Here is a 19,250-nt window from a genome sequence, read left to right on the forward strand (position 1 = left end):
CCCCTCCCGCGTCTCCTCTCCGCGTCCTCCCCACTCCAAGTCCTCTTCCTCTTCCCAGCCTGCTCCTCCCACATCCTCACACTCCACCTCCTCCCCACAACGCCCCGCAAGACCCCTCCCCCACTGCAGACTCTCCACGCCCACGTCCTCCTGCTCTCCAGAGTCCTCCTCCTCCTCTCCTCTGCCTCCACCCCATGTTCTCTCCAGGTCCTTCTCCTCCGCCCCAAGTGCCCATCCTGTCCACATCCTCCTCTACCCCAGGTCCTCCTCGTGTCCCCCCCACCCCCCCATCTACTGTCCTGACCCCCTGGGGTCCTCATGAAGGCGCTGGGCTGAGTTTGGCTATAACTTAAAATACGTTTATTTAGTGTTTCCATTGTTTCCGGCTCTGCTATACAAAGCTGTTAAATAAATACATTCTCCACAGTCCCTCAGGTACATACCTACTCACTACACAGATGAGGTAGAGAAATCAACAGGCTCGCACAGACTCAGCACAAAGACATCCCGTATGCCCCGGCCGCCCAGCCACCGCGAGCCTGGGGTCTGGGTTCATGCGGGCCGGGGGCGGGGACCCGCCCTGCCCTCCACCCTGCCCACCGCAGAGCTGCTGCCACAGCGAGCAGGACACTCTAACACACATTGCATAGAAACAGCCAGCAGACGTGTGCAGTCCACCTTGCTTAAAAATACTTTTCTGAATATTGAGGACACAGAGCTAAATGTGGTATTTGATAAAAACATCCTTCCCTTGACTTGGCAAAACCATGCCACATACGTGCTGGGGCCGAGCTCGGCTGCAGAGGGTACCTGGCAGGTCCGCTGCGGGGCTTGCAGCACCGATGGCAGGGGAATGGGGACTCTCACCTGCCAGCCCACCTACCTCCAGCCTGACCTCACACTACCACCACGCTGGGCCCTGGGGGTGGGCTGTGACCCGGCTGTCATCGATCACAGAGCTAACCTTTCCAAGTGTACCATCCAGGGTTGGCCAGAGACCCATATGCCCAGAAACAGGCTTTCTTTGACACAGTCCCCCACCTTCCTGGGCCCCTGAGGAAGCTGCTCCTCACTCAGTAGTCCCAGCGTCCACCTGCTGCCTGCCCAGACCCCAGCTATGCTCGCAGGGACACCGCCTGAAGAGCCCAGGCCACAGAAGCACCATGTGGTGCTCCGAGAAGGGGTGCAACCCAGCTGCCCACTCCAGCCTACCTCACACACGTGTGCACACCACGCACACACACACACACACACACACACACACCCTCAAACCAATCCCTTTGGCATTGGCCACTTCCCTGGCAAAGACAGCACTACCAAAAGAAGAGCAACCTGTGGCCAAGGCTAGGCAGACTGCACCCGTGCCCCCCGCCTCCCTGCCTTTTCACCACACCCACCCACAGCCACTCCTGCCCTGGGCACTGGGCTCTCTGCTGCAAGGTGCAGAGCAAGGGCCACCGTGTGGCTCTGCCACTGTGTGGTGGCGTCCAGAGGCCCCAAGAACTGTGGCCAGGCATCTGTTCATTCAGCAACAGTATAATCTGGAATAGTGGTTTCAAAGGTCAAAGCTAACAGGTGGGGCGTGGTGGGGAGGGAAGGAGAACCTTCCGAGCCTCCCAGACTGGCTCTAGGTGCCACCAGAGAGCATGACCAGGGAGGTGGCATGGGGGTAGGGGGTATTAATAATTATTACATTAGTTAAATAAGAATAATAATTTAAAAGTTACTGATTTCACTCCAACAAAAGAAGTGCTCAATGTCAGAGAGGGACAGCAAAGACCCCCAAGCCTGGCCCCTGGGCGGCAAAGCTGGACACAGGCAGCTGGCACTCTCTCCTAGTGGTTTGACTCTTTGAACACAGTGCTGGTGCCGGTGCCGGGTGCCAGGCTATCCCCAAGGGCAGCCACATGGTCACAAAGGTGCACGGGCCCCCCAGCCTCAGAGTGAGCCTGGAGGCAGAGAGGGGCAGTCAAGAGACCAGATGAGGGTCACACTCCAGGGATAGGTGTGTTGGGGACAGAGACAACTCAGAAAGCACTGCAACAATGCTCTCGTGTCAGGGGAGGAAGCTGTAGCCCAGGGTACACGCAAGGCAGAGGGGAGCCAAGCAGGGGCCACTGCACCAGCCCCTGGCCACGGCAAGCTGGCAGAGCCAAAGCCCTGGCAGGTACAGATGCCTACTGCCATGGGCAGCGGCTTGGCCTTTCCAGGTGTAGAGCCCAGGTGCAATGTCTACACCAGGTATAGACTCCCCTACACTGTGCAATGTCTACACCCACAGAGCAGGGCCTGTCGGACCTGGGGGCTCAGCCCTGGTAGTGTAGACCCCTCATATTGTATGGGTGCCTGCACCCCACAGAGCAGGACTAGCTGCAGCCAGGGCTCAGCCCTTGCAGGAATAGTCCTCCTCCCTCCAGGTGCAATGTCTACACCCACAGAGCACGGCTGGCTGCGGCAGGGCTCAGCCCTTGCAGGTATAGACCTCCTCGCGCTGGGTGCACTGCCGGCACTCCACATAGCAGCACCAGCGCACCTGGCACTGGCAGGGCCTGGTCACCACCCGGCTCTGCGTGTTGTGGCCACGCCCGCAGCAGATGCTCTCGCAGTTCTTCTCTCGGTGGCACCGGCGGCCAGCTGTGCCTGGGGAGAAGCGGCCAGCCAGGCAGAAGCTGGGCGAGTCATCCAGGTGCACCAGCTCTGGTGTACGAGGCAGCGGGTCACTGCTGGTCCCCGAGGCCCGGCCCCGGGGTGGGGAGATGGCACCCGCCTCTCCAGTGGCCTCGTTGGTGGTGCTGCCCACCTTGAGCGCTGTCTCGTACTTGTGCTTCAGGTGCTTGCCCACCTCGTGGAAAGGTGCCAGCTGCCGCCAGCAGGTCCGCACGGTGCAGGAGCCTGACACGCCATGGCACTTACAGGTCGTCTCCACTCCGGCCTTTATCACCTACGGACAGAGCCCAGGGTGAGGGTGTCAGGCCCAGCCAGCAGGGGTCACTGCACCTGTCACATGGAGCCCCAGCGCCTGCCCCAGACAGGGGCCGCACATCTGCCCCACAGTGGTCACCCTGGCCTCACAGCATCTCTGTCTCTGCCACCATCCACTACCCACACCGGTCAGGTCTCTGCAGGTCCAGGGACGCTGGACCCGTGTGCCCTCACCCAGGGGTCTGCACCTGGGCACAGCTACCATGCAGGTGCCACCTGTGGGTCAGCCTGTAGGGTTGGATGTGGACACCTCCCAGTGAGATTCGCACCCCAGGAGGGCACCCAGGCATACCCCAGAGGAGGAGCTGCACCCCAGAGGCAGGAGGCATGACTACACACTCACATCCAGGACCTCTGGGACCTTGAGTGCTCCCCAAGACAGCCAGCTTCCTGTGGGATGTGGGTCCCTGCAGGTACCCCACAGTCAGCACAGTGGGGAGCAAGGCCCTGTCCAAGCACTGAGCTCCTGTGTAGACCACCAAGGGCTGCTGGACGGAGATCAGGAACTGCACAGCGCTCCCCCACTCTCCTACCCTTAATGGTGCTTTAGTGAGAAAGTCAAATTTAACTAAAACGTGGTGCCCTAGGACCCAAGGAGCTAAGGGCTGCTTTCGGCCCTTCCACACAGGCTTTTCATTACTGCCTCACAAAAGGGTAACCAGGGAGGGAGGGGTTCCGCAGGACAGAAAAGAGCAGCCCCATCAAAGGACCTGGCCTGCCCTAGAGGGTTCCCCATTGGCCAGCCCAGCTCAGAGCACCAGGGTGGTAGTCGGAAGGCTCTAATCAATGTGGGATTCTCAATAAAGCAGAGCTCAGGACAGCCCCAGTAACCTCACCCCTCCCAGCTCAGGACCAGGGATGCCCAGCCCTCCCAAGACCCATCCTTGGTCCCGCACTTGGGGGCTTGCAGTGTCCAGGGACTGGTGTTCAGGGACCCTGGGCTCCATCCAGAGCCTGAGCTAGGGGATCCAGTGCCCTTTGCCAGCAGTGCAGACATGGAGCCAGAAAAGCTAGCTCCCACAAGGCTCGGCCACGCCAGCCTGCCCAGCCCCACACAGAGAAGGACCTGCTACAGCTGGAGAAACGCCTCTTCCCATCTTTACATGGGGTCTCTGGCCCCTGGAGCAGAGTCCGGCCACAAACAGGGACCAGGGACACAGAACTGGCCGTCCCTGACTTGGGGAAGTGAGCTCTGCACCCCAAGCCCCTGCCCCAGATGTCCTCAAGTTAGGTCTTCCGAGTCAAGACTGTATTCCACCCTGGCAAGCTGGGACACAGACCACCAACATGCTGGTCAGATGGTCCAACTAGGGAGCTGGGTCTAGGGGCCCGAGCAGCCTGGGACAGCCACAGGGGCCCAGACCCAGCCACTCCTCGGTCTCTAGCTCCCCCTCTCCCCGGGCCGAAGGACATCTCTAACGAGGGTCCCATCTGTTCCGCAGGTAACAAGCCCGCGGGAGCCTGGGACAGAGGTAGGCCTGCCCTCCCTCCCGGCCCCGCTTGCCTTCACACCCACGAGGTTGTTGTGGAAGTCCACGCGGGCCCGCAGGTCCTTGCTCGAGCGCCGGCCCAGGAACTCCTTGACGAACTTGCTGCTGTACTTGAGGTTGTCCCCGCAGCCGCCCCACTGCCAGGCTTCCCGGTTCTCCAGGTCAGGCGCCTCATCGCACGTGCAGCGCTCCATGCGGCCGGCGCTGCAGGCCTTGGCCAGCGCATGTGTCAGCCCGGCCGAGGAGATGGCGTAGAGGAAGGCGGTCTCCTTGAAGCCTGGGGCGGGGCAGCGGGCGTCAGCGGGGTGCACCTGGGACGCCCTCAGATGCCTGCGTACACGCGTACGGGCACCGGTGCCTCCTCTGCAGAGGTGCGAGGGGCACACGAGGTGGGCCCAGCCGGGTGCTCAGAGCCCAGGGTCGTCTCCAACCCCGGCTTTCACTGTTTGTAGCAGTGCTAGGTGGCAGCCCCGACAGACCCGTCGCCCCGAAAGGGCCCAGTTCCACGCAGGGCTGTTGCCAGGGCCACGGCCGCCCCACTCACCTCGCTTGAGCAGGCTGGCGCGGTAGCGACCCTCCAGAGTGCAGTTCCAGCGCTCAAAGCGGAACTGGTACTGGCACTCGAGCGCACTCATGCTCACGGCCTCCAGCAGTGTCTCGGCCACGCCCGGGTCCCGGCGGCACATGCGCCGCTGCTTGCGCTCCAGCTTCAGCCGATCGCAGGCCTTGAAATGAGCCTGGGCCACGGCCTCAGGCTCCACGGTCAGCGGGAGGATGGTCAGGGGCTCGCTGCCGGTCAGCCTGGGGACAACACAGCAGCATGGGGAGCCCCGCGAAGGACAGGAGCCCTGCGCCAGGTACCCTGAGGGATAAGGGCCTGCTCTGGCCGTGACAGGATGCCCTGGCCTTGGCACACGCAGAGCCCTCACACTGGTGCCAGGAACAAGGCCCCCAGCATCCACAGGCCATCTGCACTGCCCACTTGCCCACCCTGGAGCTCAGCGAGGTTGGGATGAAGGCCGAGAGGCACCAGGCTATACCCATGAGCACCCTCTCGTGCCCAGCTCTCACCGTGGAGACCTCCCCTACTCCCTGCCTCAGGACTGCCTGAGGCACACTGCCTACCCGGAGCTGGCCCGCATGGGGGCCCTTCACGGGGGCCCCTCACATCCCAGAGTTGAGGCCCCAGCAGCCTCAGTGCCTCCCCAGAAGACCAGACTGGGGGTCTCTTGTGTAGACCCACAGGCCTGCACCCCAGAGGGGCACACAACAGGAAGCCCAGGCCCTGAGGTGCCCTCCTGCTCCTGGGGCCTCAGATTCACCAGAAAGACTCCCACACACAGCCTGCAGGCCACAGGGGAGTGACACATACCTAGCCCCTCTGGGAACATCAGAGGTCTCTGCCTCAGGAGGTCTCCTTCACCAAGCCCTGCACAGGGCCAAGAGGCATCTGCCCCACAGAGAGGGATCAACCCTGGGGACAGGAGGGCCCCTGGGGATGAGGCACCTCTGGGTCAGCAGGAAGGCTGGAGCCCATCACAGGTGCCTGGAACCTGGCAAGGAAGGTTCGAGAACCTTGGGAAGGAGCTGTGTCAAAGGCCACCTTGGACAGTCAGGGCTCCTCCTGTGACTGAGGTCCCCAGACAGCAAGCGCCCACATGGGGCTCTCAGGAATCAGAGGCCCAGGACAGCTGCCCCAGGGTCACATGGAGCAGGATGGTGGCTGCACAGCTCTGCCAGAAGCGGGCAGGCAGAACCATCCCCAAACTCAAACCCACTCACACACCAGAGACCTTCATCCCAGACAGTAAGGGCACCCCTGTGGCCAGCATGAGCGCCCCGAGAGAGGCCTCAGCCTCCCGCCACGAGGCACTGCAGCCCGGACTGCCCACAACACTCTTGTAACAAGGCAGCCTTGCTAGGAGACCCCAAGGGGACCAGGGGCTGTACACAGTGTAGCTGGATTGTGGGCATGGGAAGGGGACACAAAGACAGGTAGAGACCAGGCTGAAGAAAAGGAATGTGCACGGAGACACAGGAGGGACTGCCATTCACAAGCAATTCACTGGGCACAGCCAGCTCAAGAAGGCAACTGAGCCACGAGGAGGCTGGGCCTGGAGGACATCACAAACTCAAATGCAGTATGGGCGCTGGGGCCCCACCTCCACTTCAGGCTCCCCTCTCTGTCCGGGCAGCTCTATGTCCTGCTGTGCTACGGTGGGCCCTGGCATGAGGATTCACTCACAGGCAGACGGCACACTGGACTGGGTGGTGGACTTGGGACTTGAGGCGCTTGGTGGGGCCCTGGGCCTGGGCAGTGGCCTGAACCATACCATCAGCAGTTCAGGACACCAAGCTCAAGGGCAGTCCTGCCCTGCAGCCCTGCCCAAGGAAGCTGAGGCATTGGCCTGAGTAGAGGAAGAGGTGCAGAGCTGGGGCTTTGAGAGTCCCATGGTGGGACTTAAAAACAGGTGGGGGTGTGAACTGTCTTCTGTCAACAAAGACCACCCTTTTCTGAGGACATCTGTGATCACGAGCACAAAGCTGTGTCCTGGGTCTCCCCACCAGTCGGGGGCCTGGGTGGAGATGGTGTGAGAAGGGGAGGAAAACCAGGGAGGAATTAGAAAAAGCAGGTTTCTAGTCTGAAAGAAAAGCACTGATATCACATACATAGGTTAAAATTTTATGTACGAGTAGTTAAGCATTTAAAGAAAACATTAAAAGTGATGAGGGGTTTATATATAAAACCTTAGAATAGCAAATGCTTTTCTCTCTCTCTCTCTCTCTTTTTTTTTTTTTTTTTTTTTGAGACAGGGTCTCACTGTGTAGTTGAGACTGGCCTGGAACTCACTATGTGGCTCAGGCTGCTCTCAAACTCACAGCGATCCTCCTGCCTCAGCCTCCCCAGTGCTGGGATTACAGGTGTGCGCCACCACGCCAGGCTTTTTCTCTGATTTTGAACCCACAAGATATTGAGGAATTAATACATTTGACGATTTCAACTGACTACTTGGAAGCATTTTTTAAAATATCTGTGTAGCCAGGAAAAAAAAAAAAAAAAAAAAAACCACGGAGACCCTGACACTTACGGGCCCAGCAGAGTTGCAGAGCACACATGGCCCTGGGTTCACTCCAGGCATCACAGAAACAGACAAATGATGAATCGAGAAAAATGTTTGCAATTTCTACCCCAGGGCAAGAACTCGCTGCGTGCATGTGTGCGTGCTCATGTGTGTATGTGTGGACACGTGGCTTCCCATAAATAAACAAACAGTGGAACCAGTGAAGCGGGCAAAACTGACCTGAGCCAGCAGCTCGGGGGTCCTGCTGCACCGCAGGACAGCTGCACGTGACAGACCAACCCGAGACCGCGAAGCCAGCAACGTGCCAGGAATGTTCACACCGCAGCAGCCTGAGAAGTGCTGGGTGGTGGGCTCAAACATCACACGGCAGCCCACTCAGGAGCGCAACTTTTACGTTTCACGACTCAGTTTACAAAAACAGACAGACAATTAAGAATAAAGAGAACGGAGAGAGGGCGGGCGCACCCACCCAACAAGCGTTCGGGCTGGCAGCCAGGCTCCAACGGCCGCGGACCAGCTCTGCCCTCGTCTGGGAGCCATGCAGACGCATGGGACACGGCCCACAACAGGTGAGCGGGCGGGCAGACGCTACCCACAGGCTGAGAACCACCCTCCACGCAGATGGCCCATCCGGAACACATGCAGCGCACCACCTGTGCCAGCCGCTCGGCCGTGTCTGCCTCGGCCCTGCCACCCGCCCGGGGTCGCCCATTCTGGCCACCCCAAGCTGTGGCCTTGCATGGCACAGGCGCCACCCAGAGAACAGCTGCCCACCCCACAAGGGCACCTGCTGCCTGGCTCTCACAGCTGCCACCCTGCCCCTGGGGTGTCTGGCTGAGTCCCCCAGACAAAGTGGTGCCCAGCCACCCAGAGGATGGGTCCCATCCAGGGTCTTTCCTTCACACTGTGCTGTCATCTGATCCACCCAGCTGTATAACCCGACTGCAGGTCCACACTCCATCCCTTTACATGTTCGTATTTCCGTCTTCCTTTAGAAGCCCCACAGCATTGTCCTTGGTAATATTTTAGACATGATCTCAAAAGCACAGGCTACAGAAGCAAAAATAGAAGATGGGATTGTGTTGAACCGAAAAGCTTCAGCACAGCAAGGGAAACAGCAGAGAGAAGAGACCACCTACAGAAAAGCAAGCCTCCCCACCCTGACCGGGTCAAAGGGCTCTTCCGAGAGCCCCCGTCTGTCCACGCTATCTGCTGAGTGCTGGGCAGGACACGTCAGAGAGCCCTGCCGGCCTGGCACTGAATGCAGCACCAGCCTGCACCTGGCTCCCCAGCACTGCCCTGGCTCCCAACTGAGGGCCCGCAGGACTTCTGTGGACGGCGGGGTGCATGGACACCGTGCCTCCTCTCTGCTCACGAGCCCCGTGGGTCCTGGATCCCAGGACCAAGAATGTTCCCCTCATGCAAGGTCTTCAGTCCTGTCTGTCGCTGACACACAAAGCCACCAGCTATGCTGGCTCAGGACCACAGCCTTGCTAGTGCCACCCTCCACCTCTGAAGGGCTCAGAAGTTGTGGAACAACCACACTGCGGGCAAAGGCGTGGACTGGTAAATAGCAACTGTCTGTAGAGCTCTATATACGAATATACACAAATAATGACAGAAGGCTGCATAGGTGATGTCCTGAAACATGTCCGTGCTGCAGGATGATCAACGGAGCTAATCAATGAATCCACCCCACTTGTGCTTGTGTTACAGCTCTCCAAACCTCTTCTGCTGTCTAAATGAAATTTTTATGCCTGGCCAGCATCTCCTCACCCGTCCTTCCTGCTCCCCGGGACCCACCCTTCTACTCTGCTCCTGAGTTTGACTGGTTGAGATGCACAGAGAAATGAGACCGTGGGTATCAGTTTGGCGCCTGGCGTAGCTCAGCTGGGACAGAGTCCCCCAGGTTCTTCTGTGCTGTTCAGACAACAGGGCATCCTTCTTTCTGAAGGCCGTGTAGTGTTCCTTTATGCGTGGCCCCACACTGTCTTACTGACAGACACTCAGGTTGCTCCCCCTCCTTGGCTTCTGAGAACAGCGCTGTAGTGAACGCAGGTGCAGATGTCTCTCCTGCACACAGACTCCATTTCTTCTGGGTAAACACCCAGGGGTGGGTTTACCAGGTCACACCACAGATTTACTTTCAACTCTTGGAGGAACCTCCATCCTGTTTTCCAAGGTGGCGGAACTCACTCACCTCCATCAAAAGCACACCCAAGTTCTTTGCTCTGCAACCTGCTCCATCCTTCCTGTAGAAGAGGGGCCATCAGCACAACGCTCCTGCATCATCCACTGTCTTCCAAGCTCTGCACTGCAGCACGTGGCTGCCAAGAGTGGCCAGTCCCCAGTGGGACACAGGTGTGGCCACGCAGTCCAGCCTCTGCCTGCTGACAGTGAAAGAGTCGAGCCCCCTTCCTGCTCAACCCCAACACAGCCCCTGCCAGCAGGTGATGGGACAGCCCTGTGGGCGGCGGGGGCCAGGGAGCAAGAGATGCCCACAGAGCCAGACTTGACCTGCTGCGAGGAAACAGCATTGCCACACAGCCAGCACCACCTAATGGCACAAGGGGAGGGCAGGTGCCCTTGCCCTACTCCTGGACTCGAGTGAAGAGGTGCACTGTCCCATGACCTGGCCAGCACATGGGCACCCCTGAGCAGGTGGGGGCTCACTGGGCTCCCTGTCTGCTGAGAGCCTCCCACAGTCATGAGTGGGCAGTGCAGCTCATGAGTCTCGTCCCTGTGTCTCTGGGGTGCAGCTCTTCTTGGTCCACTAAGATACTACTCTCCATGGACACTGTGCTGGGTGAACTCAGAGGAGCACGGTGTGGTCAGGATGCCCCACTTCATCACTGCACACCCTTGTCAGCACCCCCTGGACCCACCCATGTCTGCCCGGAGGGTCTGCATCTTGAGGAGTGTCCTGCTTGAGTTTTCTGGAAGAGCCAGTGGAGGACAAGGATTGTGTCTTTGTCACAGCTTGGAAGAATTTGCTCTGAAGCCACCCGGCCCTGCTTTTCTTGGTAGAGTGATTTCCACTCCAATTTAGGTTCTCTTTTCTTTTTATAGGAGTTTTATTAAGACATAAATCTCATACCATAAAATTCACCCACTTAAAGACCTTTCATGCCTTCACAGATATGTGTGACCATCACCATGGCTCAATCTGGTTCCATTTCATCACCTCAGAAAGAAAACACACACCCTTTAGGAACAGCTCCAGCCCCCTCAACCACTCCCAGTGCCACTGGCCTGCTTCCTGTCCTGCCGGGTCCCCTGCTCTGGAAGAGTGTGCGTAGTGGTCCTCTTGTGCTAGGTTCACTTCTCTGAGCACAACACCCTGTTTCACCTGCACCACAGGTGCACCAGAATCTCCTCCTTTTCAAGGCTGAGTGCTCCCTGTTGGCTGGATGGCCCATGTTTCACTCATCCTTCATCAACAGGTGGGCATGTGGGTCCGCACTTTTTAGAGATCGGTACCTGGCCATCAGGAGCACTTGTGCATGGATGACAGGGACAAGGTGAAGGCCTGAGCCCTCCTTTTGCTGCTTGAGTCTCAGGTACTTCCTGGACCTTTCTACAGGCCAGCCCTTTGCGTCCACTGCACACTGACTTTGAGGTGAGCAGCACTGCGCGCGCGTGTGCACACACATACACACACACACACACTCATACACTCACACTTTCCTCAGACACTGTTCCGTGTATGTGGCTTGCACTCTTCTGCTGGCTTCTGAGGGTGGTTTGTGTAAGGCCTACAGCCCACTCCTCCAAAATGTGCATCTAAGCCAGGAGCTGTCACCCTTTCAGCTGTGCCTAACCTGAGCCTGGTCATGGCCTCAGCGTGTCACACAGAGCCCGGACACTGCCGCGTCACCATGCAGAGCTGGAGCCCTGAGCCTGAGTCACCACCCAGAGCTCCACCCTCCATCCTGTGTGCTCCTGCCTGATGCCTCCTAGTGATGGTGCCACCTGATCCCCACCCAACTCAGCCTTCTGCGTGTGGCACTGCCCCTTCTGGGGTCTCACTGAGCGATCTTATTTCATTCACTCTGTTGATCACACCTTACCTCTTTTTGTCTTTTTTGAGGGGATTCCTTTTGTTTTTCTGGTTGTGGGTGTTACTTTTCCATGTTCTCTCTGCACATCTGTAGTTAGTCATTCTTTGCCCTGGGCTACCAACACTGTAACATGAGTCTGTTACCTGCCCTAGTCTGAGGGCAGCCATCATGGCTCTCTGTCAACTCCTCCCTGGGGTGCATGCTGTGAGGTACGCCAGTCCCATCTGGAGGCCCAACCACATGCAGTGTCCTAGTTGGCACTTTGGCAGGCACAGCCACTGGCCGTGACCTCAGCATCAGCTCTATGGCTTCCACAGAGGCCATCTGCATGGTGCCTGCTGACTGCTCCCCGACTCTGTCTCTGACCTTCTGTGCTTCTAATGCGTGCTCTCCATGCAAGTTCGTCTGCATTTCCCCGACTGGTAAGGCGCTGGCTTTTCAAATCTCCCTGACCCTATTGCTTCAGGAGGCTCTTGCCCTTCCCCTGGGCCTCAGCTGGCTGCCGGGGCTTCCCTATCACGGTCACAGAGGTGCGGTCCCGTGCTGGTCTGTCTGCCTCTCCATGAGGCCCTACAGTTTCTTCCCTCTGCTCTCCCCATCTGCTAATGTCTTTCAGCAGTTTCTAATCCATTTTTCAGTCAGTCTGTCATGGGCACTTCTCCCCAGGCCTGTTCGGCATCTCCAAACTTGCTGGGTCAGTTTCTGTGGTTTCTCATTCTTTGCAGATGTTCCAGCTGATCTGTTGTCTTCTTTTCTCTCTTAACATTTCTTCTAGGGTTGTTGTTGCCAGCCTTCTCCAAGCACAGCAAAAAGAGCCGTTTTCCATACATACAGCGCTGTCTCCTTTGCATCTCTGTGGTTGGGTCCCAGCAGCCACATTTCCACTCGCACCCGGTTATTATCCCTGACCACGTGCTGGCCACAGCATCTGCAAAACCGCTGGCAAGAATAATCTGAAGCAGACATGAGAACGCTGTAGTGGGTGGAACAGTGTCCCCACAAAACACGAGCCCTCCCAGAACCCCAGGAGGAAAAACGGATCCTGCAGGTGTAACAAAGGCGGGGACCTCAAGGGAGAATGTCCTAGACCGGGTCAAAGCCGGCAAGTGACTATATCCTTGTAAGAAAACAGTGGGGGCTAAGGGCATAGCTCTGCAGAAAGCACTTGCCTGGCACATGAGGACCTGGGCTCAGCCCCTAGAACCCCCAAAAGATGAGAGCAGAACGGCACAGGAGCAGACATGGGAAGGTGAGGTGGGAACAGCCTGGAGGGAGCCCGGAGCACACCCCACGGCCCAGTGCCCTCTCCAGGGCACGTGGCTTCTGCTACCTCAGCACAGCAGCCCAGGATGCTAACAAGCACCCCATGTGGATCTCCCCAGGGCAGGCCCAGCCCAGAGCACTGAGACCAAGGCAGTCCACGCCAGGGCCACACAGGCTCAGCCACCTCCAGGACAAAGCAGCCGCCCTGCCCCGGGGACCTCGGGGTCCCAGCTGGGTCCCAGACACACAGATACACCCACATGAACCACAGAGACAGCCACGTGCACATATGCACACTCGTACCACACACAGGCTCACACACGTCCACACTAAAATACATACACGTGCACACATATGTACGCACCTGTGAGGTAATGCACAAGGGCATACACATGCACACACAGGCATGTACACATGCCCATGTGCCCCTACGCATCCAGCACTGTGTCCAGCTAGGACTCCCAGGCCAAATGGCCCCGTCGGTGCCAACTCCACGCGTGCAGACGTCTCCTGTATCTCGGGTCACGGGAGCGGCTGACCTGGTGGGGTCCCACGTTCCACACACAGGCAGGGCACTGCAGCCAGGGCCGAGGCATGCCCAGGTCAAGCATCTGATGAGGCAGAGGGCCGGAATGACCTCGCACCTGCCCGTGGCCAGCGCTGACCACGCAGAGCCCTGTAATGCCGCCCCACAAGAGCCCCCAACCCCCACCACTGAGTCAGCCATGTCAGGAGGAGTGAGGGCAGCAGGAAGGACGGAGCAGCTCTGGCACGGCGAGCTGGGGCACCATGGTTATGGCCCGGGAACAGCTCTGTCCCAGCTCTGTGAGGTGACACAGCACCTCCCGAAGTCCTGGAGGCCACTGGGGCTCCATGCCCCCCACCACAGGCTTTACAGAGAAGCCAGGCTCTCAGAGACCTGGCAGGGGCATGCAGGAAGACCACGGAGCTGAGGCGGCAGACCTCCCACAGGCGAGCCTACTGTGCCGCAGCTGCCTGGGGATGGAGTGCCAGCCGGTCACACAAGTACCCTATGCAGGCAGGCAATCCTCGTCCTTGCACAGGGTCTTTCCTGGCCAGCAGGCGGGCAGTGTGCCCAGTCCCCAGAGCCACAAGCCCCTTCCATTCTTGGGGCACACACAGGGAGGGAGCTGGGTCTCCTCCCACTGTCCCCAGGGCAGGGCAGAGGGGAGTCCAGGCTGCTGCTCCAGAAGCCACAGTGCCCCGTGGACAAAGCCTTGTCCCTCCCAGTGTTTAATTTCTGTGTGAAACAGAATCAAAACAGTTCCAGAGCTGAGAAACCAGGGCTGAAATTAACTCTGTAGCCTCCCGTGTCCTGAGTCCCTCGGCTCAGCCCCATATCCAACCCTACCACACTGGTGTCATGGGGTGATGAGGCAAGCAAGAGGGCACTGACTGTAGAACAGGTGACGCAGGAGGCTGGGTTGTGGGGGCCACCTGGGCAGAGCGAGGACCAGCCCTGTGCAGCTATCACCCTGTGTCCCGGGCCTTCGGGAATGTCCCCATGCCTCCGCTCTAGAGCGGCCCCAGGCCCTGGGGAGAAGCTACCGCGTGCCTGGTGACCACTGCCCCTGACCCCTGCAGACACTGCACAGCTCTGCAGGAACAGTACCAACTCATGCCCTGTCTTCCTCCCGGGGGCTCCCCTGCTCCAGGTGCCCAGCCCATGCAGCGGCCAGGGCTCCAGCTTGCCTTGGGCACTTCCGCCTGCCAGGACACATCTGGGTCTGACATCCTCAGGCCCCAGGAGCCTCACCAGCAGCCAGACCTCCAACCCACTTCCTCTGGCTGCTGCAACCTCAGGTATTGCAAAGAAAAACAAACGCAGCTTGCAGTGGGCCTTTTCCATTGCCGGCTGTGGCCAGGCCCATGGTGCCAGGCTGCCAGCTGGGCAGCTGGGTTTCCTCCTGTGGGCAATGGCACAGAGCCATCAAGGACCCGCGGGGAGGGGCCAGGTCCCTGGGTCACACAGCAGGGATGGCACATGCCACCCAGAATGCAGGCTCGGCAAGGCTGTCCAGCACCTGCCACTGGGCCAACCCAGCCCACAGCCGCGCCTTTGGGTTCACCCTGCAGGACCTGCACAGGGCCCCTCCCTTGATGACCCCAGGCTTTCAGCACCTGGCCCACGCAGGAGGCAGCACAGGGGCCTGGACTCAGCAGGCCGGGCCTCCTCCAGGCCACATCTAGCAGATGTGGCCACTGAAGTCAGGGCCATGCCAGATGCACCCCTGACTAGAGATGAAAGCACCTGGACCTGTGAGGGGGCAGAGGCCACATAGCCTCAGGCTGATATGAGCTTTGGACAAGCAGCTCGAGGGAGATCGAGGGGCACTCTTGCTCTTGCCCTTGCCCAAGGAGACATGATGGGACAGGAGGCCCCAGGGCAGGTGAGGGTCACATAGGCACCTGCACCAGCCTCTGCCATGCACAGCTCCAGCCAGGACACCCGGGCTGCCTGCAACCCACACCTAGGCCCAGTTTTGTCTTTCCAGGAAAAGGTGCTCCGTCCCAGGGGCTTGTGGGCCACAGAGAGCACAGGCTTCAGAGCCTGGGGACAGAGCCCGGGGCCTGACTGCCCTAGCCACCCTCATTCCCTGGTCCGAGGCATCCCTTACCAGAAGAGAAACCACGAAGCCAATTGCAGGAAGTGGGGTGCAGGCAGTAGGTGGGAGGAGCCTGCCTCGGGCCACCCAGGTGCTGGCTGGCACCCACAGGGTCCTCCCAGGCGGGCACCCGAGCGACGTAACAGGAGGCAGAGTGTATGGCGGGGACAGGAGTGAGATTAGGCCAGCTGTCCCCTGTCCAGACAGCTACCAGCTGTGGGCAGGACATCTGCTCACACAGCTGAGTGGGGCCAGGTGGGGCCTGCTCCCGTCTCACCTCGAATCCCACCACATGGCCAGTGGCTCTCCTCCAGTCTCTCCCCTGAGGCTTGGGAAGCCTGCAGATGCTGGCCCAGGGGTCTTGTCCTGGCCTGCACTGGGGCCCAGGACAGAGACCCTCCCAGGGCAGAGGTGCAGGGGCATCAAGGCTGCATGAGGGGCCAGGATCACCTTCCCTCTGCTCCTGCACCTGTTTACACCTGCCCACACCACCCTTTCCTCCTCCTGATCAGACACAGAAGAATGCCCAGCCACATCCACTCCTCTGAGCCCCTGAAGTTTGCCCAGAGCCCTCTGTTGGGTATCTGGTAAAGGGCAGCTTCCAAGAGGCCTCCTGAGCCTATGCCAGCCATCCGGCACAGCCCCACTGCGGGACAGGCCCAAACTCTCACCCCCACGTGCAGAGCTGGGTGTCTGCACATGGCACCTGACCACAGCAACTCCTAGACTGTCCAGTCTGTCCTAGCCCCGATCTCCTGGCCTCCGCCTGCTCAGCACAACCACCCCACCTCAGGCCTCTTCTGCCACCATGCAGTACAGTAGATCCCAAGTTCAAGTCACCCTCCTGCCAGTACTCTGCTGTCTCGTCCCCCTAGGGCCCACTGAGGGCCCCCACCCACAAGGCTGTCAGATCAGGGAGTTCCTGGCTGGACTCCAAGATCTGTGCACCCAAGCAAACAGAGGGGCCAGGGTGGGGCTATCTCTGCTCTAACTGTTGCCAGCACCTACATAGGAAACAGCATCCTCCCTGAACACCCTGAACAGCCCCAATACCAGGCTTTCACAAACAGGGATGGCCCCACACCCACACACACACTGGGCTGGGGTCCAGGCACAAGGTAGGTTCCTTCAGGTCTAGGGACGAGAGAGCCACCCAGGGAGAGGTGTAGGATATGTAAAGAGCTCTCACAACTCAACAACAAAAATGCAACGGGACCCAAAAGCAAGCAAAGGAACTGAGCAGATGTTCTCCAAAGAAAACACACACGGCCAGGGAGACCCCTTCACCACCCACGAGGGCGGACACAGGAGGAGACGCTTGTGGTGAGAACTGGAGATGGGCCTGGGCCCTAGTGGTGGGAGCGGAAATGGTACAGCCACTCAGGAGTACCGTCTGCAGCTCCCCACGAGGCTACACATCTAGCAATCCCACTTCTAGGTGTGGACACACATCTGCACGAGGAAAAAAGTGACCACTGAGGCTCACAACATTATTCAAAATAACCAAACAGCGGAAACAACCCAGACACCCACTACTGATAAATGGGATTTTAAACTGCTATTTGTTTTGTCATAAAAAGGAGAGCAACACTGATTCACACTGCAGCACCAGTGAGCCCCCCAAACTGGAGGCTGAGAAAGAGCAGCCAGACACAAAAGGCCACGCAGCTTATGATTCTGTTTACACGACCCATCTCAAGGAGGAAAATCCACGGGGACAGGAAGCAGATTAGTGGTTGCCAAGGCCTAGATGGGGGAGCAAGTGCTTAACGGGGATGAGGTTTCTGGGGGGAGGAAAATATTCTGGAATGAGATAGCGGGGATGGCTGTGCAGCCCTGCGAATACACCAAAACCACTGAGCCGCGGACTTGGCCAGGACATGAGTTATGAACAGTACAAAAGCTCTGCAGGCCTTCATGCCACTCGGCCGGGATGATCCCTGTAGTCCAAAGAGCCCCAGCTTGTCTTTCCAGGTCCTAGCACCCTGCCTGCACTGGCATCAGTGCCATGGACTCCGGGCCACACTGGGGGACACGGGCCTCTTCCACACGGGCCGCAGCCTGCAGACCCCACGGCAGGCCTCGGCATCCACCCTCAGTCTTCCTGGACCAGCCTGCAGATGTTTCCTGAGCAACGAGAATGCATAAGCCAAAACCAAAGCACAATCCCAGGGTTTATGACGGTGCCTTCCGAGGCCTTTTAAAGAAAAGGAGCTGGAAGCCCCCAGCCTCCTGAGGGCCTCTGCTGGGGGCAGCTCATGCTGCACAACATTCCAGAGGAAGGGCTGCAAGGTGCCCAGGCCCCACCAGGGACAGCCCCACACATCGATACTGCCCCCTCCCGAGGACCCCCAGAGGGGGACCAGGCAGGGGAGCCAAAGTCTGAGGCCAGCCTCACAGTCTCCTTCCAAGAAAGGCCTGGTCCGTGTCCCCGCCTGAGACCTTGGGCTGGGCCTTTCCTGTGCCCATCTAACCCTTGCTGGGCACCAGAGAACCCAACGGCAATGACACCTGCTAAGAGGGCGGGGTGCTGAGCTGGCCAGGGAAGAAGAGGCAGCCCCTGTCCCTTGGCGGGCAGCCAACCTGGAGGGGTCCAGCCGTGGGATGGCCAGAGGCCTCCAGAAGGGCAGGGCAGCCCGAGCGGGCCAGGGTTGGGTTGCAGTCGGTGAGGGGGCAGGGAGGGCTCCCGGGGGCCACGTGACCCTCCCCGGGGCCAGCCTCTCCTCTCCTGGTTCCTGGGCTGTAACTGGAGCCGCGTTCCTGCCTGGGAGCCTCCGTGCCAGGCAGAACTGTGAAGGGAGAGGGGGAAGGGAGGAGAGCCCCAGATTCCAGCTCCTTCTCCCTCCCTCTCTACCGCCCCACCACAATCTGTACCCACAGGAGCTGCCCTGCTTGGGCCCCGCCAGCTTGGGTCCTGCCTGGCCCTTCAGGGTGTGGGGCCATCTTCCCCCTCAACACAACTTGGGCCCCAATTTCCTTGTCTAGCCACCCTTCTGGAATCAACTCCAGGGGGCCCAAGATGCCAAGCCTGCCCCTCCTGGAAGCTGGCTCTGGGAGGCACCCAGGCTTGGTTCATTCAAGTCCTAGCAAATTCTGTCTCGAGTCCCCAGCACAATGGGAGTCCCCTGGTAACTCAGCGGTCCTCTGGGGCCAAAGAGGTAGGCAGCACAGATCCCCAAGTCAGGAACCATGCACCTTCACAAAGCCAGCGTCCAGGGTTCAACCCTACCAGGGAGCCAAAGCACACATCTCAACCTTCAAGATGCAAATCCAGGGACTGCCCCAGAGGAGCCCCTTAAGTCTCCTGTAACAGCTGAATTTTGGGACCACAGGACAGAAGCAGAGACCCCAGTGGAGCAGAGGCCCAGATGAACCCTGGGTGTGTCGGGGCTGGGAGACAGCAAGGCACAGCTGGCTGCCGCGCAGCTGTGACTCACAGGGACCTGGGGCCAGACGGCCATCCTCGGTCTCCTGCCCACCCTGTGGGAGGCAGGGGCGACAGCCCCAGACCCTCATCGACCTGCCAGGAGAGCACCAAGATGGGAACCCCAGGGTCCGAGACGTTGAGTTGACCCTGGAAGGAAATCCAAGAGAGAAAAACGGACAGAAGAAAGGAGGAGAAAGAAAAACACAAAGGGAAAGTTTCCCATGAAAATATTTTATTTTCTTTGAGAACAGGATACACCTGCAGGGCTGCTCGGCCCAGCGGCCTCTGCCTGCCCCTTCGAGGCCGGATTCCTGGAC

General features: G+C 59.2%; 1 protein-coding gene across 1 annotated transcript in view; it reads right to left on the reverse strand.

The window, feature by feature from the left end:
- Positions 1–330: 330 nt before the first annotated feature.
- Wnt9a (Wnt family member 9A) overlaps positions 331–19,250 on the reverse strand; it is a 42,563-nt gene continuing 23,643 nt past the window's right edge. The window contains exons 3-5 of the mRNA XM_010612053.2: positions 5,017–5,463; positions 4,487–4,749; positions 331–2,941 (exon numbers count right to left, since the gene is read on the reverse strand). Of these exons, the coding sequence (XP_010610355.1) occupies positions 2,462–2,941; positions 4,487–4,749; positions 5,017–5,463 (1,190 nt within the window). The 3' untranslated portion in view covers positions 331–2,461. The remainder of the gene's footprint in view (positions 2,942–4,486; positions 4,750–5,016; positions 5,464–19,250) is intronic.

The sequence above is a fragment of the Fukomys damarensis genome, unplaced genomic scaffold (genome assembly GCF_012274545.1).
Source record: "Fukomys damarensis isolate Sample0158 unplaced genomic scaffold, DMR_v1.0_HiC HiC_scaffold_3, whole genome shotgun sequence".
NCBI lineage: Eukaryota > Metazoa > Chordata > Mammalia > Rodentia > Bathyergidae > Fukomys > Fukomys damarensis.